We start from the raw sequence: 27,510 nt of genomic DNA, 5'->3' as shown, positions 1-27,510 counted from the left end.
TCAGCTGCAGGGCACTGAGGGCATTTGACTTGCACTAATTTCAGTATCTGTTTACCATTTATTAAAAGAAGTTACAGGAAGCCAGCTACTGTGCTCTGTCTCCAAGGCACTCTCCTGTGGGGCCTACAAGTTTCATTATTCTCCTATCTTCCAACTCTTTCCTGTAGCTCCAAGAGTAGCTCATGCCATGCAATGTACACAGCAGGACAGGGATGACACTCGTTCTCCTTGCAAACAAAGGCACTTTTGTTACAGACATCAGCAGAGGTTTAAACTCTATGTCCTTCTGGCCTTAAAAAAACAAAATAAAGGACTGAAGTTGAGCAGAGCAAGGTGTATCTCAGTAATCATCAACTGTTTGATGAGCAGTGATGGAAGCAACCAAAACACTGAGGGTGCCAGGTGCCTGAAATATCTTCTCTTTCAGTACATCTTTCAGTCCTAGTGTGTGTTAACAACAGAGGACAGGCTCTGGTGGAGGATATTTGACCTCAGCAAAACTCAATAATCAGAACAAGGTGGTATCTAATAGCTCCCAGTATACAGACAGTTGGACTGGATAAGGGGTAAATAACAACTTCCCAGACAAAACTCAGTGGAATGAGGAGCAGGCTCGTTCCTAGGAGTGGGTGAAGGGAGGGCATTCACCTGAATCAGTGGCTGCAGTGTAATGAGAACTCTATGACTGGACACTCATACCCACATAAATGTCACCACCACACAGGACAGGAAACTGGATGCACACTATTCTCTTCTAAAATTTTGTTATTAAAAATACAGCCTGAACATCAATCTCTGTGTGTCTTCATTTACCTGGGAAAGACTTTTATCAGTGTAAATCAGACTGATCCATCCTGCCTTTCAAACCATCTATTTGACTGTGATGCATAAACAAGGCAAGAACAGGTACAAGAGAAGGTATTTCGCTACTTTTGGTCTTACAATACCTACATGTAAAATACATTGTCACTAATGACACAGAATATGCTTGCTGGGTTAAAATGTTATCAAATAATCAGAATAAAAGCGATTTTCAGGTTTCATTACACTTACATGAAATCACAATTCAAGTAGTCACAAAAAATAGCTGCAGAGCAATAACTCTCCTGGTTCACATTAATTTTCCTAAATAATAAAGGAAAAACAACTCTTTGTAGACTTCTGGGATTATACAAAATTACACTTATGAAATATGTGTTTTGCAGAATGATCTGCTAGGAGGACTTTTATTTAAAACCTGCACTGTACTGAATCCCTGAGTTACTCTTGTTTTGATCTTTATATCACAAGACAGAGGGGAGCCAAACAAGTTTCCTGTTGGACAGAGGAAGGTACAAGACAGAAAATCAATCCATAGTATGTTAAATTGCCTCAACCATAGCTTAGAATTGACAAAGCATTAATATAGAGAGTTAGCTTTTACCTTAAGACTCTGGATTTTAATGAGAGGAATCAATTATCCTCTCATCAATTACCAGGGTAGTTTCCCTGTAATCTAAGGATTTAGCAGGTCAACCTGATTTTTTCATACCTACCTCAATAAACATTAATTTCTTTTTCATGGTATATTATACCATTTTCTCATTGAAAGTAAAGAACAACCAAACTGATAAGAATCAGCTTCAATTAAGACTACTGAAGGTTAATACGGTATAAAATCTTAAAAATCATTAATTTAATACACTTAGTGCAATCATTTGTTCAAGTCAGCACAGTGGGTTCCAATTAACATTTTTAAAGCATACTTTCTGCACTAGTCAGAGAAGTAGAATAACTATTGGTAGGGTGACAGAAATTCAATACCGATATTTAATGTTTGCAAGCCTACTAAAAATTCAGATCTTCTACAGGATATACTTAGTGCTGCTGTAAAGGTGCAGACACACATTTTTCAATGACACTGGAAAAACAAGTCCAAAAATCAGGAATAGGCTCAACCATAGGCAGCCTGAAAAGGAAAATACTTGCTCCCTTGGGACAGAAATCACTTTATCTTTGCCTCAAGCATGCATTCAAGTCACCAATAAACCCAAGGCCAGTAACTGGCTCAGCTGTTACCTACACTGTCATCTCCCTGAACAAAACAAAGACAAAAGAGAGGAGTTGAGTCATGGTGCAGCTGCAACACCCAGCAGGAAACTAATCCCAGCTGAACTGCACAACTGATAATAGTTACCAGCACACACCCAATTAGGTGGGATTAATAAATGATTCCATCAAATAGATGGTGCAATTAAATAACAGCAGTTAACTGGTATGTGATTTATGTAGATAAAAACATTCAGACATATCAGATGTAAACTTTGCATTAATGAATCTTATACATAGCCATTTTGCATCCTGATGAATTATTAAACCAAGAACCCTGGAACTGTGAAAAATAACGTTATACATCCTTTGATTTTCAACATTTTGATCCAGAAAGAAAAAGCTAGTGCTCTGAATCACAAATTTGAAATTTCATCACAGCCTTGTGCATCTCAATACACTTTTCTGTACACATTTAAAAACACATTTTGTAAAGATTCCTTATTTTCTCCATTAGCTGTGCATGTATCACTTATGCAGCAGAGATTACCTCGTGATTTAGAGTGGATTATCTGGCACCTGAATGACTAATTCACAGCAGTTTAGCTATGGACAGGCTTGGTGTACTTTACTCACATGAGAACCAATTCACAGGAGGTTGTTCTACTGGTTTAAATGAGGTCACAAGAGAGCTAAGGCATTCCTCAAAGAAATCAATACAACAGAATCTGGCTCTAAATCCAGCCTTGTCTGTTCAGAAGTTGCCATTCTCAGTAAGTCAAAGTCTGGAACCTTTCTTTGGTAAGATTTCCAAGAGATACATCTCACAGCTGAAATATTGCCAGTTCTGTGTGAGGGAACTGAGTAGGTTACAGAAAATTATTAGTTTCATTTAGATTCCCAGACATTCAGACTAATGACCAAATAAACTCAAACAGCAATATTTTATGTACTGCACAGAATTCCTCCTTTGGAACCAACTTTTGACCTATATAGCAATATCTCATCTGTCACTTATACACATAAAAAAAAAGTCTTAGTATAACATGTGGATACCAACTTCCTTAAAAATTATTTATCAATTAGACAAATGTGAGTAGTGGATAGAAGATTTCAGCATGTGAAAATGTGTAGATGGTACTGTAAAAAACCATACAGTTTATAGTCAATATATTCTTTTGTGGGACTTTAATAATATTCAGTTCTGTATACTTTTATCTCTTCGTTCAAGAGCTCATGAAAGACAGAAAGAGAATTTTTACAGTAATTTTGATACATTCTACATATGAAAAAAAGACATGAGGGGTAACTTTAAAGCTATTGTTAATTTCAATTTACAGGTTATGTCTAGCAAATAAATCAGGTCTTGGTAAATAGCAGATTACAAATGTTTAGCCACAGTGCCCTCTAGCTGTCTTAATACTTATTTTACAATTTCAGTGTAGTTTTCATGGAAGCAAAAATCTCTGCATGAACCACCAGTTAGAGAGGTATAGGTATTGCCAACTGTGCTCCATCTACCCAGTTTTCCTTATCATGATGACCCACCCACCCCACTCTCTCTAACATCCAATGAACAAAATGTATTTTTCTTATTGCATTTCCCAGCCTGAAAATTATAGATCGGGAAACCAGTCTGAAGAAAATAGAAACTGATTAGAAATTTTCATTGGGACCAAAAAAAACCTCAACAGAAAGAATGGGTTTCTACCTATCACTGCTTTTTCCTTCTGTGTGCAATCCATGCTGTTTGTTTTGAATTTGAAGCACCAGTAAAGGGCAGCACATCTGGGCACACCTGGAAAGGTGGGCTGGTAGATAAAAACATGAAGGCCAGGCTCCCTTCTCAGATGACACCAGTCAGCTGCAAACAGGTAAGAGGCAGTTTATCATGTATTTTTCTAATCCAGCTGGCTTAGGGACCTGGGCCACTTTTCAAAGGCTGTGTCTTCCAGAAACACTCCCTGATGGACACTTGATATTCTCTTCCTTCTCCTGAGACTACACCTTGCCCACTTCAGACCTCTTAAATCATAGTAAAACTTGATTCAACTAAAACCTGATATACACAATGTCTTAAATACTTCTTGACAACTTTATTCTCTGTAACAAGATGCACTCAGCTTCTTTCTTAACCTTTAATGGACAAGATGACTTACATACAGGAAATTTCTACCCAGTCACTTTTGTTTCAAAAAAACACGAGGAAATTGCAGACCTTCACAAAATAATGATAGTCTATTTAAACTATTAGTCAAAATAATAGTCTATTTAAACTATTTTGCCATGAATCATCTTCAGCACTGTGCTCCCAGTCCCCCTGCAGTCCTGAAGTCTGACACAACTTCCATAATAAGGAAGTTCCTTCCTTGGCTTTCTTTTTCCAGGAAAGGTGAGAAGAAGGGGTGAAATTGGAAAACTTAGGTGAAGCATCACAGAGGTACTAAAAACATTTCAAATTTCTACCCCAGCCTACTGTAATTTTAATGTATAAATCCTGAGAATAACTGTGTGGTAAACAATTTTTTTAATAGCCTTTTTCACTCTGTTCTCATTTTTAATGAAAAACAGCTGGAACTAATGATACCAGATGAGAACATTCAATTCTTTGTGATGTTCAGAGCTACAAAATTCAAGACATATCTCTGACACTGTGTCCACTCTGCTTATTTAATGCTTATGTTGCATTTATGGAGCTACAACATAAGGCAAAACAAAACTATGAGAACCTGGATCTTAACATCCACTGTGTGGAAATATCTTGAGGTAAGCCCTGTCCCCTGGACACAGGATGCTTTCAGCAATAGATTAAAAACAAGTTTTTCCTCAACTCTACCAATATGAGAACTGAGCATTTACTCTACAGTTCCTTGAGGAGGTAGACAGTTCCTACTTGAAAAAGTCCAAAACTGAAATATCTAAAAAGATCAGTGTTTCTGAGTCACAAGAACTGATCACAGACGGATGGCTTGGGATGGTGTTATGCTCCAACCTGTAGAATTTTGGTGTCCCTGTACTGGCAGGGGTTTTTTTTCTTCACTTTTCCTATCCTAATTCCATTCACCTCATTGCATGCATATATGGAAATCGTTTCAGCGTGGAATACTCCTAGCAGGTAAATGTTGTGAGAAAACCATTCTAAAAAAGACTAGAAAATATCTTTGTGACCCCAAGTGCTACATTATGCTACATATGACTAGAGGTTAAGAAGAGAATTTTCAGCCCTGGAAAATTTCAGGCTTTTGTGATATGTTTCAGAAGTCTCTAATCTGGCTTTTCTTTTTTGTTGTTGTTGTTTCTGTTTAGTCCCAAGTCAGTCTTGCAAGCCCCAGTATTAAGCCCAGGAGTCACAGCACACACATAGCTGGTGTCACAGTCACAACTGCAGGGTTCTGCCTCTGCTGTCACACTGCTCCAGGGTGGGCTTGTCACCCATGGAGTGCACACAGGACCAGCCTCCACTCCTCTAGGACAAAACCAAAAACCCTCTGCAAGGTCCCTCACAGTACTTCATACAGAGCAAGGCATCACCCTCCTGCTGCAGCACAGTACTAAAGGAATATTCCCTTCCTTAGCCTCACAAGCATTTCAAGGCTAGGAAAAGTTCTTTTGAGTCTATTCTCATTTATTCTTCTCTGTGGGACTAAATGTAGCACTGCACATGTCAAATGCTGCTGTTACCCAGCACCAACTTATGTTCTCTGTTACCATTATGAGTTAGATAGACTTGAGGTATTACAATGGGCCGCCTGAAAGAAGCAGAACCTATTGTCCATCTTGACTCCACTATTCAGAGCATGTGTCACTGAAAGTCATTTTATCACAATTCATTTTGCAGGTTGATTCCATTTAGATAGGTTCTAACTGTGTCATTTTTAATGTTTCATTATAATTTTTACAACCAGCAGTGCTCTCCATCGCAGTCATGCTGATTCTGTTACAGCGAAAATGTTTCTAAAAATAAATTCCTATCCTATGTTTTCCTAGGTGAACATTGGTAAGTGGCAAAACATTTCTAACCTATACTTAGAGGTTTTCTGTAAGAAATCATCACATGGAGAATTTTGAATTGGAAAATGTTTGTATCCTAAGTTACATTAACTTTTTTGCATGCCTATATGAGTAACAGTTCAGCATGCAAATTCAGAATTCTTGCACTTGGCTATTTTTAAGTTCTTTCATTCCTAAAAGAGTGAATTGCATTAAAAGTTTTGCATACTTTTAAAAAGGAGAAAAATTCTTTAAATAACTACAGCCAGTAATGAATTTAAGGAAAGATATATGCCTGTAGAATTAAAAGTATGTTTTCATTTTTTTTTCAGAAACAGCAATATATCACAATTCCTCTCAATCTACATATATATATATATATATATATATATATATATATATATATATATATTCAGGTACCAATTCACAAACACTTACATACTAAAATATGCTGTCCTTTCCTTCTTTCAAAGAATATTACTACAGAATGGACAAGAATAGATGTAACTGCATTCTGTCTAAATAATACTGAAACTTTCACCCTAATTTTAAAGGTTTAACAGTAAATTTAATTGAAGAATGATAACATGGAGAAAGCTTTTGTCACATGAATTATAAAGAAGCTCTTAAATTTAGCAAGTTTTTTCTGCCATCTGGTACCACCATAAGTAGTTATCTGTATATTATTCAAACTTATTTTTGAGTTCTTGAATTTTAGACTGCTTGTTAACTTTTTAAAGTAAGTACTCAATGTTTTATTGACAATATCTGCTTCAGTTTGCTGGAGCTTTAGCTACTCATTTGAATGTGAAGTTCCTTCAGGTGCTGAAACTTCAGAATAAGCAGTTCTGGCACCAAAAAAAAAACAAAACAAAAGGAGTAATTCCTGCCTCAAAACTTTGTACACTGTTACTACACAGCAAATAAAACCACTTACTTCAAAACCTGGAGAGTTTGCTTAAATGCTCAAAATGTGTAATGCTGTGAAAAACACTGAAGACATTCTAAGACACTATTTCTTGTTAACATGCAAAACAAAGTGGAGGGCTGCAGCTACTAGCAAGTAAAAAATTCCTGGATCATCTAGTGCATATTCTGACTAAAGAACTCAAGATTTGGCATGAAGACTCAATGAGAGAAAACAAACAGCAATCTGAGTAATCAACCGGAAAAAACTAAATAAAGCAAAAATGCCTTTAAGGTTCTGAGTACTTTTGTAGATTAAATTTTTTCTATCAAATCTTGAAAATTTCTCCTCCCTCCACAAATTTACTGTCTTTTTTTCCTGTTGGGGGCCTAGTATGAAGGTTTCTCCATACTATGAGTATTGCTAAGAGAAGACTAAGGATTCAAGTCCAATTCCATAGTGAAAATACTGCTAGTTTCATTTTAGATTAAGTTAGGTAAGTTTCAGATAAAATAATGCAAATAGCAGGAACGAGATACAGTATTGCTCTACCACCTTAATTTGTGCCCTTTAGAGTCTGGTAACTATTTCCAATCTGTCCATGTCATTTCTGGAGATTAAAACACTTGGCTATTTTAAGCATTTTTCTCCCACTGGAATATACCTGAGGGTTTTCTAGAAACTCAAAAACTGTTCATAGCTTCCCTTTCACAAACAAAATGTTAGCATTCATAAGCCTTGGTGAAAAAAAAAAAAAAACCAGAAGATTTTGGTTTAAAAAACCCACCACATTTTCTAGTTTGGAAAAAAGGTAGTCCATTTTTAATTGGCATCAAACATTTATAACTTCCTGTGCACAAGCACATTTCTTAGTCTGCTGACTTGCAGAGGTATGAACATATTAATGAAGAGGTGTCACCTACAAGTGATACCCTGCTTTAAAAACAACCTGCATTAACTATGCAGGTTAATCACTAAAGCACTGTTTTACTTACATTACACTTAGAGATTCTCTTTAAGAAGACCTAGAAAACAGGCAATTGCTGAAAAGTTCAGGTAAATATTTTTAAAATTGACTACTTATCTTTGTTACAGTTGTGTTTTTAGGGTGATTGATGGTTTCACCATCAGATAAAACAATAGGGAGACATGCATTACTACTTGCTAAATTCAGACAGTTTATATAAAAATGTCTGTGCAGTAATTTTTCAAGATGACAATAAAATGTGTCATACAAATGCATGTACTTTTGGGAGGGACTTCAATTTTAAATGTTTTTAAAAAGCTCAAGTCATATTTTCTCAGAAAGCAAACCTGTTTTTCTGTTTTCTTCCATTAGCCCTGTACTACTAAATGGTAAAAAAAACCCAGATACTTCAAATTGCCCTCTCTAGCAAGAGCAGTTTAACTTATGGCATTACAGCATTAGGGCCATAATCTGGCAAGAATTACCTCAAATGCTCAATTTAATTCACACAAGCAGTCACCTGCAAGCACAAGGCAGTTGATGCACCCAGGAGTGTGAGAAGGGCAGAGCCCATTATCCTTCATTACCTGTGGGAGCTGAAAGCACCATGGGAGCCAAATCTGGTGAATCCCATCAGTGCTGCCAGGGGACACCAAACGCGTGCAAAATTTCTTCCTGTACTTTCCAATTCTTTCACTTCCCTGCCATGGCTTTCATATTCAGCAGCTTTCATGTTTCATCCCAGCTGCAGCCTGCCCTCCCACCAGCCTAAGAGGGAACCAGGCTGCTCCCATCTGCTGCCACCCCCACCTTGCTGCTGGCAGGCATTCTGGGGACAGGGGGCTCTCCTCCCCAGCTCTGCTCCGATGAAAAAAGGAGAATACAGCAGCAGTACCCAGAGCAAGCAAATGGCTCACTAGGGTGGCAGCTGGGCTACAGAATTTTCTATTCCAGGTTCTTGGTATCTTCAGGGTTTTCAGCCAAAACTAAGAAGGATAAAAAGTGTCAGGAAGACTTCTCCTCTTAAAAAACTGATTTTAATGGAAGTTTTCATTATTAAATTTCTATTTTTGAAACACTGTTTATCTCAATGTCCTCCTGTAAGCTAAAAGCAAACACTACAGTAATGGACCAGCTCCTCAGCTAAAGGAAATTGGCAGTAGGTCTCTCAGAAGATAAACCTCAATTTTAGGTTTCCCTAGAAAATAAAAACCTCCTAGAAGTGCAGATTGCAGCTTCACAGATTTTCTAGTTCAAGGTGAGATGACCTAAAACATGATATCCTAGACAAGAAGAAACTATGCTTTGCTCAGACCATTCCAAAAGGACTATTCCCTAACAGGCCTCAGGAGGTGTCTTTGGACCTTCTACACAGAGATATTACCCACAGACATGGTGGCCTCAGTTCATGAGCTGCAAACACAGGGCAAGCCGCTAACTTGCTCCACAGACTGTTCTCTTTGGAACTCAATAATCTGGGCTAGGGAAAAGTATTTTACAGTCTTCAGGGAACTCAACTCGTGTGTGTCATGGGCAAAGAAGACGAGAAATGAACACAGCAGCAATGCTACAGCTCCTGAAATGGCAAGAGAGCGGCTGGAGCAGAGTATTCTCACATAATCCTACCGGACAATGCCACAGCAGCAAGGTTAGTGTGGTTAAGGGAAAACACTCTCTATGTCTACATGTCAATTCAATACAGGAGTATGAAATAAGAAAATCTGTAACAGTGCCATCAATTAACTTTTGCATAAGGTTTAATAACATTGTGCTGTGATCAATTTACCTAGTCATTTATTCCTAGCACTGGAAAGGAAATTTATTTGAAAAGAGGAAAGGGGAATGAATCTATAAAGCCCTAAGACATTCCCACAGGCATATGAGTCTCATCATGGAAACACCACAGGACAGCTAGGACACAGCCACAGGGCTGTTGTCATTGTATTGCAAAGCTCCCATACCTTCTCAGTGATTTCTCACAGACAGCCCCTCACAGCACAGCCAACAAACTCCAACTCTCTCCTCACCCAGCTATCCCACTCTTTTGTGGCATTTGTATTCTTATTGGACACAGCTGTGGCCCATTAAGGGCAGGCCTGCTCCTAATCTTTGGTGATTAGTGCAGCTGCAGCTCCTCAGGTGTGAGACTGCCTTCTGCACTATTCTCTTACATTCTATCCCTCCCCACAGGGCTACTTGTCCCTCTGTCTAGGGTTTGAACAAGACCCCTCTGGTGCTGGACATGCCTTTGTCTCTCCCATGCTTCTCCCAGCACAGCCTCCAGCATCCTCTGTGCTTGCTGCTCATAGCTAACAGGTCTGGTTGTGCTCGGCACGTGCAGTTCTTCCCTCTGGCATCTCTTATCAGTGAGAACCTTCTTGGAACCAGAGTCATTGATTTTGGGCAATAGGAAAAAAGCTCTTAGAGGAAGGGGGTTTACAACAGTGCTACAACCATAATTCTTACCTAAACACCTACAAGTACCTGAGACTAATTCAGTCAGCCACATGACAAGTACTTTACTATCAAGCTGTGTCTTCTGCCTATATCTTGACAAAGAACTCCTTCCAAAACTGGTATGTGTCACTTGAGATTCTGTGGTTTGGCCTTTGCCTGTAAGCCTTCTAAAAGAGTTTACAGGAAAATAATTTGACTTTGATTTTTTTTTTTCTCACTGTTTGGTGTTCTCCACAAATTCTTATTAATTCAGTCATTCTATCCAAGTGATTAACATTGCTCTCACCCTGACTGACCTGCCTTATGAGAGAGCCAATTATGCCACAGGAGTTTTGGCAGCCTTTCATACCAACAACCAGCAGGTAGTCCTGGGACAGTTCTGTGGACAAGAGAGCTCTTTGGTGTCCTGGGATACCAGCCTCCCTGGGATCTATGATGATTCTATGCCAAATATTTTGGGATGTGCAAGACCTCCCTTGCCCTTTCTCTGCAGAGAGTGTGGTTTGGGGAATGAGTTTTTTGGTCATTAAAAGGTTTGGGTTTTCAGAATCATCATCTTGTAATTACACATAAATTAAGCATTTTCTATTCTTTGCCATTTCCTGGCATAGGAGAAGGAAAAGTTTGATGAAGTCTACTTCACAGAAGACAAAAGCAATATGGCAGATTTAGCACATGGAAAGGTACTTTTTGACCAGTAAGTTTAGCTTTTTGTTCAGTAAGTAAGTTTTTTTGGGAGTAAGTTTAGCTGTAAAGGTTGAAACACCATGAACTAGCTTGGAATTTTCAATTACTTTGATTTTCAAGTACTAATCCTGTCTCAAGACACTTTCCAATCACAGTGCCTTGGAAAATACAGTATCTATTGCTGCTGGGATCTCTCTAGACACCTGTCCCTTAGGATGCCAGTTGGGAGGACGACCTGAAATAAAAAGGCTAATTTGTAAATCTCTTACAGACTGCATTCTTAGGGCAATAATTTACATCCATAATTTGTATAGCCATAATACAATAAGAAATAATAAACTTTCTGCATCTATATACTTTTACATAATATAAACCTGTCACAGTTTTCGCTGTTTAGAAGCTACAAATACTCTAAGAGTGTTCCTGTTCTCCACTCATATTTTGAGAAAGAATGATGGCCCCAAAGGATTAATGTCTGAGAACAGCACAGAAGCCTTACAGATTTGGAACCTTTTCTTCCAGCAGTTCACAAAAGCTTGAACTTTCTGAAGCTCACAGTATAACACTATAATCTTTGCCCAATATTGAGCATGACTACAGTACAAATACACAGCTACACCAAATATACACAGAGGACACATCAAAATAAAGCCCACAAAACATATGGCCAGGTAGACACAGCTATGAAAGAATACTGGAGGCCTAATATAGATCCACTGTGGGCCTCAGAGTTCTGTAGAACAGTAACCATGGTTAGGAAAACAGACCAAATCTTTGTTGTCCCTAAACCTTGTTCTAAAATTATGCTAATGATGACTAATCCTTGACTCTAATGAGCAATCAAACTTAAGCACAGAATCCTGAACAACATGTAGCTTTTAAGCTTTGAATAAATACACATTTCCAGGGACACAATAATCTGTATCTTGGGGAAAAAGGAAAAGAAGCAGTAAGTAATTTGGATAAGGGTAAAATATTTAATAGAAAGCTATTATTGTGGCTTTTAATTTTACCAATGTTTCCTTGTTTCAGCCTGACAAATGAAATGCAAGCCCTCTGTACAGACATTTGTCAGATGCAGATTGTAATTGGGTCCAAATCCACTAAATCACTCTAACTAAAATTAATTAAAGTTGCATTGCTATTCCTTAGGAATTTCTGCAAGTAATGCAAAATGTATTGAAATTCCACACTTTTTCTGCAAAGGAAATGAGCAGTAAGAGAAGATAAAACTACACCAAAAAATATGTGCTCACTCCTAGTGCTTAATAAGAATAACCAAAACCTTTTGACAGCACAGGTAACAAATTCACACCAAACCCTGTCCTGACACATGGAACGCTCAAAGAAGACAATCCCAACAATTTGTATTATTGCTACAGCAATGTGACAATTTGCAGCTAAAGAGAAAATGGGTTTGTGTCTGTTATTTCAATGACACTTTTCAGTGTTGAATAATGATGCACCTGAACATCCTTTGGACAACTGCAAATCTCTTCATCTAGGACAAGACAGCTGACATTTGTGACACAAGAGTCACAACTTTGATTTTTGGATGTCATATGAAAAGGACATCACTGTGTTGTAATGTTAAACATCAAACCATAATTTACTGATGCAGGCTCCCAAAGAAGAAAATGGGTTTCCTTTTGGTGGTATATTATCTACTTAAAGCAATATGCTTGGGAAAACTTCAATGTGAGTACGTACAGGCTTGGAATACCTCAGTATGCCAAGGGTACAAAAGTCACATATAAATGACAAAAATATGGGACAGTCCCTGGACATTTCCAGGCCTGAAATTCCTTTAAGGAAAGAAACAATAAATAAAGGGCTCTGAATTTGCTTGTAGCACAGAAAAACCCAGAAAAAAAGTTTGATAGTGAGGATCCCCGTATACTTCCAGGGGATTTAGCGTCTTAAACTGTGCCCTTTGCTGCCACCACGTGGCCTTGCCGCAAGACACTTTTTGATATAGAAAAATAAAGTTTCCTCCTTTCATTTATGTCTCAAATACAGGCTTTAATAAATAAGCCATGATGCTCATCTGTTACACAGCCAAAATCACTGCTTAATTTTAAGAATCTAAATTACCTAAGATAATAAATGTACACCCAAGTCCCTCACTTTTTAAAAACGTATTCAATGGCATTTTGATAACAGATATGGTCACCAGATATTCAGTTCTGACTACAAGAACACTGACGTTACACTAGTGATCAGTGGATTAGTGCCTTACACTGTGAAGTGCCCTACACTATGAAGTACCTAAAAGGCAACAACACAGAAAAAAAAAAAAACAAACAGTGACTTTAAATTTAAAATGACACATTCCAATGGGTCACAAGATTTTTATTTCAAATAGTCATGCTTTCACCCAGCAGACAGCTGTACAATGTAACTCAAATACCAGCAACTCGTTCACATAATTATAGAATTGTTAACAGTGGAAAAGACCTCCATGGCCATCAAATCCAACTGTTTACTGAGAACCAGTGTATTTACCACTAAAACATATCCCCAAGAGCCACACCTCTTTTGAACACTTCCAGAGACTGTGATTCCACCACTTCCCTGGACAGTCTGTTCCGATGCTCTACGACCCTTTCTGTGAAGTATTTTTTTTCCAATATTCAACACACAACATCCTGTCACAATTTGAGGCCATTCCCTCTCATCCTGTCAGTAGATGCCTGGGAGAAGAAATGGACCCCACCTCACTACAGCTTCCTTTCAGGTCATTGTAGATGGTGACAGGGTCCCCCCCTAAGTCTCCTTTATTACAGAATACACAAACCCTGAGCCACTTCTCTTATGACTCCTTCACCAGCCTCATTGCCCTTCTCTGGCCATGCTCTGGCACCTCAACGTCTGTCTTGTAGTGACGGGCCCAGAACTGAACACAATATTCAGCTTGTGCTCTTCCCTGAAAATTCAAGTCCCTCCTGCTACATTTTTTTAAGGGATATACTCACACTATTTTAAGTTGGCTGCACTAAGACACATATGAAATGTCTTTAAAAAGTACTTTTTAAAAATCCCCAAATTTTGGCAACTGTAAAATATACCTTTTTTAGCTATGGTTATATGACAGAGCTTTCAGGTTTCTTGAGCCCTGAAAAGGGCTTTTGCTGTAGTCATCCATGCTGGCATAATGCAGGATGTATGACTTTTCTACTTGTGTGTCAGAAAGGGATTTTCATTGATGAGACCAAACATCTGACATAAAGAAACTTGTCAGAATCCCTCTGGTGCCAGAACCCAAGGAAAGGTGATCCAGAGACATTGCAAGGAGAAAACAAAAAAAAAGGCAGGAAAAAAAAAAGAACATTTTTCACTTAGTCTTGTAGACAGGAAGGCTTTCATAGCCCTTGTATTGAGCGATGTGTAATCTGGGATGCCTGTGTTTCCTAGGAGCCCACAGGCTCAAAGGTCAGTTTCTCTGCACAAACACCATAACCTTCATGCAGGCAAACTCTGACCTTCATCCTGGAAACCAGGCTCTCTGGTGAATCATTTCAGCAAGGCACTGTGGTAAAAGATACAGACAAAGCTGTTCTTTTGCACAAAAGTACAAACCACGAAGCAAATAACTTTCATGAGGATTACATTTACTCAGGAAAAAAAAATGCACTCCTTGAAACACTTCATTAGGGCGACATGGAGTAGTTGGGTTTGATAACGTTTGTTGTAGAAACCCTCTTTTCAAAAGTGCTACACATTGTTCTAGCCCAGCTTTGAGAGGACTGATCCAAGAGCTCTGTTTTACTGATGATTTAAGGTCTGTTATTTGAGACTGAAACTGTTTGCTCCATATGCTTTCTTGCTGGAATGGAGAGCCAACATGTCTATAATGAGCCCTCAGCCCACTTTGAAGAAAACCATGCAATTCCATGAGGACATTATGGTGAACCTGCCAAAAGAATCACAACCCATCCAGAGCTGGGGCATAAGCTCCAGGAAAGGAGAGGCTTCACCCCACAGAATGCAAGAGGGCACATTGTCTGACACAGCTATTTTAGTATACAAGGCTGTGCCTGTTTCCATGGATGTGGATGCTGATGGCCACCCAATCTCTTCAGAGCAGCTAATGGAAGCTTGTAACAGAGTCAGGAAGCAGGAATGTGAACGGACAAATGAAATCTGATTTCCAGACATGAGTCAGGCTTTCAAGACTCTTAATGCTTTGTCTAACAGCTAGCTGGTTTTAGCTTATGGAACATTAGAAAGACCAAATAAAAATCTTAACATGATGCCAATAATAGTATGACTTTGTAAATAGGGAAGCCAGAAACCTGCAATGCTCCCCACCACCTAATTAGCCCACCTGTTATTGAGCATTCATATTTACCACATCATTACTGTGATTGTTTCATAAAACAGTCGATGAGTCTGCTGCTTTACCTGCCTGCCTCAAACCAATACATTCAGTCTTCATGTCACAATCTCATGATCATCCCCGCCGGTCTGTGCTTATGCTCATTCAGTGACAGGCAGTCTGCCTCCTACTCACCTTTTGCTTTATGTCACATTATTTACAGGACTTTGAACACTGCACATTTTTGTTGACATGCTTAAGATCTGTAACACACCACACCACAGCCCATTACTCATCATTCTGTTGGTATGGCTCTGATATTCTGCTAGGAACAAGGAATTTAATTACCTGCATTGTTCTTCAACTCATAAGTTCTTTGGATTTCTTATTCCTTGCTGGGAAGTTTTTAGATGCTATCTTGCTTTTCATAAACAACATTGCTGTGGGGTTTTTCCCAATGAACTCATTTTGTACATATTAGATATGTAAAAATATAGACTTTCTCAGGAAAATTAACACATGAAAGTGTCGACATAATAGGAGAAAGCAGGCCTTAAGACAGAAAATTAATATAAAGTGGTCCATTTAAAATAATCCATATATAATAGATGGCTGTTCATTCTCAGCCAAACACAATTTTGCTCTCTCAGAGCACCTTATGGGGAAAAAAATTAAGAATATTCTAAATAAATTGTATCAGCAAATATTATTGTACATAACCAACACAGAACTATACTACCCATTTAATATCCATGAGCTTCCTCAAATTTAGATATTTCAACTACTTTTAACTCTAAACTTCCTCCCCAGGCACAATGGTAATGGTTAATCTTGTAAGCCACTCAGCCCCAATTCAAATCAAATTTGTTTAGCTACAATTTTAATTTTTTTTAAAAAGGCATAACATTCATTATTACTAAGATTTAACGGTTGCTATTTAACAATAGTCTAGGACTCAATTTTTTATAACTAATACTTTAATCCTCTGGGCTAATTAACCAATTAAATTACTATTCTACCTAAATTCAGAAAGCAGAGGAATAAAAAAGTTTACAGTAAAGTACATTCTAGATCAAAAGAGACAAAAATAAACTCTGGAACCTACCTCATATTCCCTGCCATAATGAGGATCAGGTTATAAATGTGAGAAAATATGAAGAGGAAGAGGATGGTACTGAAGAACATCGTCATCCAAGACCCATGGTCCTCTCGAAACATTTTCAGACGAAGCAACCGACCTATGGTACAACAATTATGAGAAGGTGTATTTTAGTCAGTCAGTAAACACATGTTTACATCATAATAAAACCAAAATAAACTACTAAACTGTATTTCTTCCTATAGCAAATTATTGAACTGTGTGTGAGGAGGACATACTTAGCATCATGCAGGTGAAGTACCCTTCTGTACTTCAGCATTAACAGATATTGCTACAAAATTACAAATTACTTGCAATCCAAAGGGGGAAAAAATGCAACAAGGAATAAATGCAATAACATATTAATTTCAGTATGTTTAAGAGACGATAAGACCACAAGCCATAACAATGCATTTCAAGTGCTAAAAAAGGTTACTGATTCATACATAATTTTCTTTTTTCATGTCCAAGACAGCTTTTCATGTCTGAGACAGTGTGAATTATTTGAGGTATGTCCACTGACAAATATTATTTGCTTTCCTAATTTAATTTGGTAAATTATGAGTCTGTGTAGAATCTTGTACTGTATGTTTTTCTTAGATCTAATCACTTTAATCATATGACATGGTATTATACGTTATTCTGCAAAAAATACCTTTTTTCAAAGAATACTGGTGTGTCTTGCCACTGGAAAAGAAGCTCTGCTTACTCTTGTCACTTGTGTTAGATGAAACTTTTATGATACCGTTGCCGCAAACATATTTTTCCTGAGCTAGCTTTTCTTCTCTGTCATCTCTTACCTTTAGAGAATTGTTTAGAGTATTGAAAACCTCACCAGCACAAGAGATGGGAATTTGCTTTTGCAAGGCTGAAAGTGCCACAGCAGAAGCCAAGAGGGGGTAAAGGAAGACAAGGGATAATTCAAGCAGCAAGCTGAAGGACAGCGTCTACCAAGGAGACAGAGCAGTCTGGTGCTAGATGATGGCACAAAAACAGGGAGAACAGAAGTCATATGAGGAGCTGGACAGGAAGTGTCTAGAGAAGTGATAGAGCAGACTGAGATGTGAAATGGTCTGGGATGGAGGCAATTTCTCTCAGCTGGTTGTTGAACTACTACTGTCCACATTTAGCACTGATTAGGGCTGGATACAGATGGAAGCTATAAAGTGGGAGAAAATAACAAGAAGTTTGAAATGCTCATTCGGACAGACAGGAAGATTCCAGGACTGGTATTTGCTACTGAAGATGGATGGAGAGGCAGGTTTGGAGGAACAAGACTTGAGGACCTGGAGCAGACATGGGCTATGGGCTGAAGACGTAGGATGTGAACTCTGGATTAAGCAGCTGGAGGATGAGAGTTCTTTGAAAAAGCTGAGGCTTTGGAATGATGTGGAAACCATGAGGCAAGAGAAGTGACAGGTCCATAGAGGAGGGGTGAATGAAGCTCTACAATGGGACAAGAGCAACACAGGACCACAGTCCAGTCCAGTAGCAGGGCAGCAACAAGGTTTCTGTGAGTGAAGAAAGACGAAGAAAGGGAAAGTGCAAACACACATATACATGCCCCAAGCCCCTGTACTTTTCTACATTTTCACTGCTGGAAACCATGATAGCCCCAGGCCGGGCTAGACTGAGGGTGTCCCATACGTCTGTCCTTCCCTAAAGAGCAAGCTGAGGCTGCTATGGCAATGGCATATTATCCTGACTTACTGAGAGGAGGGGCTAAATGATAAAAGATATTTCCCTTGCAGTTTGAATCCTGCTCTCTGAACAGCTGCCACTGCATATGGAATACTACCAACACCTTGGATAATAAGCAGTACTCGCAAAATAGAGTTGTGATTTCAGGAGGTCCAGATTAATGGAGAGAAAGAACACAGCCTGGAATCTAGACTTCGGTAAAACAGATAACTCCAACTTTTCTAAACCAGGTAAGAAGAAAGATTTAATAAATATTCATTGCACCTGTACCCTCCAAAGCAATGCTTTTTCCTATTTAGTTATTACACACTGATTAATGCCTACTAATATGTATAAATATCATATTCTTAAAATAATATTTTCATAAATACTGTCTTCAGTAGGCAAATTCTTCCACTTTAACTTCCTTCTAGTGTAGCTTGTGTTTGCCATATTCAACTTCATTAACTCTCAAGGAGGGTTCATCAACATAATTTTTTAATGAAAGAAATAGTACTTTAATCACAACACTGACATGTAAAAATGAAAGGAATTGAATATTTGCACAATCTTCTTACCTAACTGCATACAAATGTCACAGCTGTTACTTATTGCTCCCACCATACCAGTAAGTATAACATGCTAAATGCACTTAAACTAAAATATGTTAAATGATCCACATAATGCTCACATTGTTTTATACATCCTTTCACATCAATTCAGTTGAAATAAAGATGGGTGATCAGATGACTGCCTAACAGGTAAGTTGTTAAACTAAAAATTGCAAATAATGCTTATTGGTTTTGTAACAAAAACTAGGAGTCTGTATAATGCTTTGTTTTTATAAAATGAGCTAAAAGGTTACATACAACAGAAATATTATGGGGTGTGAATGGTCGGAAATTTGGAAAACCTACCTAGTAACTGGAATAGACTTGTATTAGATTCAAGTACAATTCAAAACAGCCCTACAAAATTCTCAGAGTAATTCCAGAAAAATAAAACAGTTCATGTAAAATTAGGGCTTTTACCATAAAGAATAGCAAACAAAAAGTAGCAAGGGGAAAAGAGAGTAGATAAGGAATAATAATACACAAAATAAGCTTTTGACTCAGCTTTCTTTTTTGGTTTTTGGCTTTTGTTTTTTGTTTTTGTTTTTTTTACTTCAGGGAAAATTTGTTGCTTAGTTGAACTTGTAAAAAATGTAAAATAAACTCTGACAAGTATGACAGAGAAGAACATGGTTATTAGGATATATTTACACATAAAAAATTATATACTTAAAAAACCCCAAATAAATGTCTTAAACCTAATGGACCTTTGCAAATGCAAGTTAAATGACATATGAATGACCACGAGTGATAAACTGTGAATTAACTATATACAAAGATCAAGACTGTAATATCATAATGTTTCCTAGCTCCACCAGAAGTTTCCTCAAAATGTAATTTCTTACTGTAAATAGGTCTTTTTATCTGCTCCAAGGCTTTGGAGAGCACATCAACTGGGGGAACACAGGCTAGCAGAGATGTCAGCATTTAGGGTCCTACAACAAACCAGGCAGTAACCAACCAGTATTTTTTTTTCCAGTCCAAGACAAAAGACAACTTAATAGGCAGATACAAAAAATTGAGTCAAACAGGTCACTTTTTTAAAAAATTAAAGTTTTTCCAGTATCTTTAGATCCACAGCCCATAAGATGGTTGCACTCATTAAACTGCAGAAGCAGAAACAAGAGAAACAGTAAGTTCTTACCCATGCATTTAGCATGTTTTATTGTCTTAATTATGAGTGATGGAAACTATAAACTTCAACCATTTCCTGGGCATATTTGTAATATTCTAACACCAAGTTCTTCACTGAATGAGATATATTCCTTTAATTCTGGGTGCACCATCAAGGTATTGCTCTTTCTGCTTACTTAGCGCTCCAGGTCATCTTCATCTATGACTGAAAGTGTTCAACTGAAAAATTAACCTCAATAAATGGGAAGTATTTTTTAACTTTGAAAACCAATCCTACTTTCATCAAAGTTTGGCAAGTCTGATTTTAGCCAGTACTAACAACACATGCACACTATAATGCCACGATGCTGTTGCTCATTCTACCCCAATACAATACACATATCTGTGTTGGCTGGCTTTGCTTAAGAATACATGACTTAGCAGTGAATGCTGTAATGTTCAGAAAATTTTCTTAAAATACAGATGCAAAATTTTGGATTCAAACTGTGAAGACAATCTAGTCATATCCTGTAGCTTTAGTTATGCTGTTGGTGCTAAGACAGTAGACAGAAAACTTGCAATTGTCTGATATAAAAAAAATGTCACTTTTGAAAATTATTACAGCACATATCTTCTGGACATCAGGGTAGCTCCAATGGCTTCAGTATAGAGCAGGGCATGCTGCCTGTCCTCCTGTATGCAGTCAGACTGCATCTGTGATTGCATAGGCTTTAAATTCTTCTGATGGAAGACCAAGAGATCCTGGAATAGCACCAAATAGGGGGGTCAAACCCCTTGTGTTTTCCTCTTGCTTATTAAGTTATCTCAGGAAAGGTTCTTTTTATCTCTCCACCTGTTCCTCTTTGTCCACCCTCAAAGTCACTCACTTCAGTTGCAAAGCAGAGCTTCAAGAACCAAGTCTTATTTATGGTCTCTAAGCTCTACTACAATACAAAGAATTGTCAGGAGAAAGCAAAAAATATTTTAGAAAATTCAAAGAGGAATCCCAAGATAGACATGTGGGAAAGCCTACACAAACAGACGTATGTTCTAATGACTCTCTGAGCTCCAAATGCACCTTACACAGCTGGGCAGCTCCATCCCCTTCAGCTACAAAACCAGCTTCACACAGCTCAGCCCTGAGTGCAGCCCAGCAAAGTGAAGGTGATGAAGGAGATAGGGAGTTTGTTTTGTTTAAGTCTGTGGCTGCCCTAACACAGTTACAAGGCTGCACATCCAGATTTTATATGGCCAACTTGGAGCAAAGCAGAGCAGGTGGTATTGGCACAGCTGTTTCCCTCCCTCCATCTAGACCTACCTATTGCCCTTGGCCAGAGGCTCAATAAGACTGGGAACCTGGCATTACAATTCCCAACTACTTTTAATTGAACATATCATGAGAAAACGTTACTTAACTATCTTTCCCATTTTAAAGAATTTACAGGGATATCTTATAAATGTCACAAGAAAACAATTACACAGTTTGTGTAATTTTTTATATTCACAAAGGCTAAGGCGCAGGGAAAGTATAGCTACCTTAGGTTAAGGTCCAGTGCTTCAACACTTAAAAAAATACATTTATAGAACAAACACTCCCCACCTGTGAAATACACTGTGAGTAGAACAGATGGTTTTCTATCTACATAATTTCCTGGAAAGTTATTTGACTGCCTTTGTTGCTGAGCTTCTAGAAAAACCACTTTCCTCCCTAATTTTGTTGAGTACAGTCAAAACCAGCTTTTTGTCAGGTAACTGAGTGGACCATAAATTTGCAAAGCACAATAATGCAGTCTTTATTTAGCAGGTCTTCACTGCAGCTTCTGTTTGTTATAGTTTGACCCATGTATGTGAACACACCTTTGGAAAAGTATGTACTAAGCTTGACATGAAAGCAGAGCATTACCTTAGGAAAAAATCCACTATTGCTAACTCAGTGGTTGAAGATGTTTCAAAATTTTCAATAAGTCAATAACATTCTGAAAAGGTCCTTTCTTCCACTCAAAGTATGGCCTGTACTGATGAAAATTTTATTCTGTCATCCTAGCAAGCACTGGAATGGACTCTGATCTGTAAATTGCTGTTTGGATGATCCTCATAAAAAGCTTCTACTTGGACAGACCTCACAGCCTGGCATCATTTGGAAATTTGCTAGAAACATAACAAACTGCAATTGGTGACAGCTCATTCTGACAGAATATTCCAGCCTTTGGTTTTATTAGGAGAAAAAAATCATTAGAATTAAGCATAAGACTTAATAAGCAGTAAAAACTTGCTTTGAAAAATAGACTGCAGATCTATATTCCACATATTCCATAATGGGAATTGATACAAAGTAGGCCATAAATTTAGATGAAAAGAATATTCTCTAACACTACCAAAGCACAATCTTTTAATTCTGGGACAAAAATTTACAGAAGAAAATCAAAGAAAAAGGTCAAAAAAAGCACTTTGTGTAGCCCTTTAGATTGAAAAGTTTCTGTGGCCTTCACTAAAAGCAGAATTCTATCCTCATTTGTTTTGATGCTGTTTTGTGATCTCAGTCACAGCTCAGTGCACAGCTGCCCACATAAAGCTTGCCCCTAGGCCCCATATGGATGCTCAAGGCAATCAAAGCAATGATGGAATGAGCATGGGCAATTACTGTCCTTCTGTCACCTCCTCTGCTTTTTCCAAAGATAGATTAGTGGCCAAGGGACACTGCTCTCACTTGAGAGTGCACACTTTTTTTCTCACATCCATCGTACACAACAGTAAATAGAAAAGAGGTAAGTACATAAAGCTTCCCATATAAGTTCATGAAGATCTGTTTGTGTGGGTGTTGTAGAGTAAGCTGTGTTACCTACTTGGAGTTCACATTTCTTTCAGATAGAGGAGAGAGTTTGTACATTATACTATGTTCTGAATTCTTTTGCCAGTTCAAACACACTGAATTTAATTAAAAATTTTTGAATTTTAAATGCAATGTATCCAACTTTGGTTTTATTTTAAAGGTTGTTGGTCTCTCTTTTCCCTTCAGGTGTACCCCATGGACAGATGATGAATGGTACATGCATTATTTTAATTTGCAACAGAAATCCTAAGCTGGAGTGGTACTGTTATTTGCTGATTCTGGTTTGCCTTTTCACTTTACTAGCAGGATTTCTAGGCAATGTACTTGCACTACGACACTATGCTTACTGCATGAAGACATGGACTACCAATACCATATTTCTCTTTAATTTGGCACTGTGTGACTTTACTTGGACTCTTGTGGCACCTTTTTCAGTATATTATAATATCCAGAAGTTTGCTATCTATTTCAGTCAAGAGTTTTATCACATCATAGGAGTACTTTTTAGTATTAATATCTATGGAAGTGTGTATTTCCTGACACTCATCAGTTTTGACAGATATATAGGTGCTGTTCATCCCATCAGCTCACTGACATGGTGGGACAAAGAAAAGGCTGTGTTTTGCACCATCGGGGTTTGGATCTTCATAGCGATTGCGTCGGGGCCTGAGATTTACTACACAGTTGCAGCTAGAAGACAGCACAGCCTCACGGATCACTTGGATAGCACTGAAGAACCTATACAATTTGTCGTGCCATTCACATGCTCCACAATTATACTGAGATTCCTAATTCCAGCCACAGTCATCTTTACATGCTACATGTTGACTCTCAAAGCATTACTGCAATTCAGTAAACGCCAGCAAAGAAGGAACAGATTTGTTAGGCCTCTCTTACTGATTTCAGCTGCTATGGTTGTGTTTGCTGTTTCTTTCATACCTTACCATGTCATGATGATGGTGATACTAATTTACAGAATTAGTTGTCAACCACCCTGTGGGAACATGGGCACATTAAGTGCCATTTACAAAGTCACAGAGATCATCTGCAGCATCAACAGCTGCCTTGACCCAATCATTTTTACAATAGCAAATAAGACATTCTATGAAAGAATTAAAAGTATAAAATGTCATCCCAAATGCTGTTGTCTGACAGGAAGGGTAAGGGACATCTCTCTGTCCCTGAGAACTATGACTTAAACTCCAGGGTACAAAGACTTGTATTTCCAGCTGCTCATGTGGCTTTGTGTCATCAGACCTATTTCATGTTTGGTCTCCCACATTGTACAGATATCTCTTGAATAAGCAAGAATACACAGAAATGCAGAGTAAAACTTGACAAGAAATACTAGCAGCTCCTAGCTTTACAGAATTGGCATTTTAAATATTGTTGTCATACCCTAATTTATTGTGAAATAATACTTCTATCTGTATGTACATGCAATATGGAATTAAAAATGATTAAAAGTTCTAAGTAGCTCCTTTAATTCTGAGAGAGAAAAATACAGCAAGATTAAGGGCAGCCAGTGTTGAGGAGCCTCCTTACAGTTTCTGTGAATTATTTCTTCATCAGAGTGTAAGTGCTGCTGTGATTGTGATTGTGCAATTAATAACTGTCAGAATGCTTACAGCTGAACTGCTTGAGCATTTGCAGAAAGCTTTCTACAAGTACTTCATTTTAATGCTGCTTTCTCCAGAGTTCCACTGGCAGTGGAACCTCATTAACCCAGGAAAGTACAGCACATTTCCAAAAACAAACAAACAAAAAATAAATAGTAAGATAAAGTCCCTGAGGATAGTCAGAGCCACAGTGAATCTGCTCATGAAACAATCAAGCATGGATTAGAGAGCTGTGCTAAGCCTTCTCCCAGGCAGCAGGGGTTCCCTCCAAACCCAGGCAACCGCAGTTGTTTGTTATTAGTGCTCTGCTTCAGGGCAGCCACTTGTTCTGCCATGAACTCTGAACTCCTCAGCACAGAGAAGTCTCCACTGGAAAAGCCCTGAAATGCAAGAAGGGTAAGAGATGCCACTACACAGAATGCTTCTTCTTCTCCTGTTCCTTTGGGGTCTTAGCATCACAGTTTCAGGACAGTCCAAGATAATTAGACTACAATACATTTTAGTCATTCAACCAGCACAACAGTCAACAGAACGTCCACCTTCAAGAGTCATTAAATATATGTTCTTTCACATCACACTCTACAGGCAAAATAATCATGTTCCAGTAATCAGCCACCTGCTGACTTGTTTTTGTGCCAAGTTCCACACATTACCTTGTTAATTATGAAAGCCCATGCATGTATCAGTGAGCACATTAACTTTACTTTCAAAGTTACTGATGACAAAATAGATTTTAATATACTTTGTACAATCTTAATTCTTTAATTTCCACTGTTTTAAATATAATTTTCTCCTTGTATGTATTATAAAATTATTCTATTCTATATGGGTATTCAATGTCTCTCGTTCTGTTTCAATTGTATTGACTAAATATATGAAAATAAAATCTAGAATTTTTTTTAATTATCTGTAACTGTGATAAGAAAAGAATCCAGTTCTGATAATCTGAAACACTTTACAAGTGTTGGGATATACTATTATACTCACAAAATATCACAGGAAAATTGCATGCCTATGTGTACTTACTTCATTCTAAGTACTGCTTCTTTCCTTTGATAATTCTCAATATTTCAATTTTTCTTACTTTAAAAGAAAAATATTCTTTTTTTTTAATATAATTGTCTATTGGAAACATGCCTCCATTTCTGCTTGCCTCCATTGTCTGTGTCCACAAGTTCCATAAAGCTCATTAATGATCTATCAATAAAGCCATCTATAACAGAGGTCCCAAGATGCTCACACACATAACAGAAAAAGGGGAGAAAAAAGAGAGTAACAACCTCACGCTTCTAGAAAAATTAGTCTCAACCAACAGTGAATAATGAAGAACAGAAGGAAAAAAAGCAAGTAAGGGCATTGCTACAAAACACATCTGTGCCACGGTGCCTCTGCTGGCTGTTCTCCCAGCCTGGACATCTCATACAACACGCTGAGTCTAAAAGCACTGCATAATCTTAAAAAAAATCCTTCCATCTCTCACCCCAAGATATTCCTGTTTCTCATGATACTCAGCAGTGAATATACTCTAGTAGCTGATAAGGGTTCTAGACATTTGTTTTCCTGATTATAAATGGTTATATAATCAATTAAACACTTTTTAAAAGCATTTTTGTTCAACTAGGCTGATCTAATGCTCATGTTGCCCTGATTGAAACCAAAGGTTTTCTGCAAAGTAAGAGTTAAAAGGCACAAGACATCTGTTCATGTTTACTTGCTTGTAATTTCACTTTGAAATACATGCTCCTAAAATGTTTTATTATAATATTACCTGGATAGAATGACATAAACAAATAAAATTATATGTTTATTCCATTTTGCTACAATAAGTGAACAATAAACTAAGCAGCCAAGAGCCAAAGTAAACATCTTCTACTATGAAAAATATGTTGCAATATTGGTTTCTCACTGATCTTTGGATTAAATCTGAGGACATGGTATCCAGTTAAATACCTAACTATTATGAGTTTGAACACATTATAGTATATTGTAATAATGTATTAGCCTACAAAACAGACTGCAAGGTCTAGGTAGCTTTTGTGTACCCTATCTAGACATTCTAACATCATAATACATTCAACGAACACAAGAGAGACCATGGCCTGAAAGATTTGACCTTTTATGTACATGCTCAGCTATTGTCAGAGAAACAACTTTCTCATTTACTATTGTACATTCAGCATGGTTTTGTAAGCAAAAATTATTAAATCAAAAATCTCTACATTGAAGAGAGAAATTTTGCTACAAATTTCCCAAAGTTGCTAAGGAAAACATCTTTATATTCTCTATTTCTCTTTCTAGTACTTTACTTGTTGAAATAAAAATGTTCAGATGTTCCTTAAAGTTTGGTTTTCTCTTCGATATACATAAATGAGTGTATTCCGGTATCAAAGTTTTTCTTTGTCGTGCCTCAGAATCACCTCACTTGGCAAAAAAAACTGTAACAATACCACAATGCTATTAAAATACTTCACTGCTGTACATTGCTTTAATCTGTGGAAGTCAAATCTCTTTAGACACAAGAAAAAATATGACTAGACTGGAGAAACCACAGCAGAGGCAGGTGATACAGCTAAGTCCATCCTCTGCCTCGTAAAGAAACGCAACTTTTCTGCTCTTGCTTTAGAGAGACATCCAAGACTCTGAGGGGCCAAGTCTCCCTGGAGTCTGCAATCAAGAGATGATGGGGTGTGCTGGCCTCCTGCAAGAATCTATCAAACCTACAGCCCTCCCAAGTTCTCTTTTCAGGACTTCAGCTGGGCACTTTCCAGCTTGGTCCCTTCCAGCTCACATGACTCAGCGCAGATGGGGCTTCCTCCAGTTGGGAAAGGTGAACCCTAATCAGGAGCACTGCAGCTCTCAGCTTCTGCAGTCTAAGGTAAAATGCAGCCTAATGTCACAAAAGGTAACAGTCAAGGTCTCAGCTTCTGACCCAGCTGGAAAACTGATGTCCTCACACAGAACATTGTGTGCTAAGACGAAGGGAGCTCAGGATCTCGGGTTTCCCACCAGTTCAGCCAATGCTGGTCAGAAGACTGATGTCTGTCGCCAGATGTCTTTCCACTGGGCTTCCTGTGCAGCCTGTCTTACCTGTTTTTGGTGGTCTCAAGGGCCTAATCTCAACTAATCTGTGTGAGTGCACACAGGTGAAATGCATAGCACTCTGCC

General features: G+C 37.9%; 2 protein-coding genes across 2 annotated transcripts in view; one reads left to right on the top strand and one right to left on the bottom strand.

Moving 5' to 3' along the window:
- Positions 1-27,510, bottom strand: part of TMEM117 (transmembrane protein 117) — a 178,067-nt gene that overhangs the window by 136,086 nt on the left and 14,471 nt on the right. The window contains exon 3 of the mRNA XM_054280845.1: positions 16,460-16,592. Within this exon, the coding sequence (XP_054136820.1) occupies positions 16,460-16,592 (133 nt within the window). The remainder of the gene's footprint in view (positions 1-16,459; positions 16,593-27,510) is intronic.
- LOC128939728 (P2Y purinoceptor 1-like) lies at positions 18,354-23,925 on the top strand. Its single transcript, XM_054280878.1, has 2 exons — positions 18,354-18,423; positions 22,913-23,925. Exons 1-2 carry the CDS (start codon positions 18,354-18,356, stop codon positions 23,923-23,925), a joined length of 1,083 nt encoding a protein of 360 aa, XP_054136853.1.

The sequence above is a fragment of the Melozone crissalis genome, unplaced genomic scaffold, assembly GCF_028551555.1.
Source record: "Melozone crissalis strain CALT ecotype California unplaced genomic scaffold, PUWL_Pcris_2 ptg000004l_1, whole genome shotgun sequence".
NCBI lineage: Eukaryota > Metazoa > Chordata > Aves > Passeriformes > Passerellidae > Melozone > Melozone crissalis.
The sequence above is the reverse complement of the archived record's forward strand: the minus strand, read 5'-3'. Positions and strand labels throughout refer to the sequence as shown.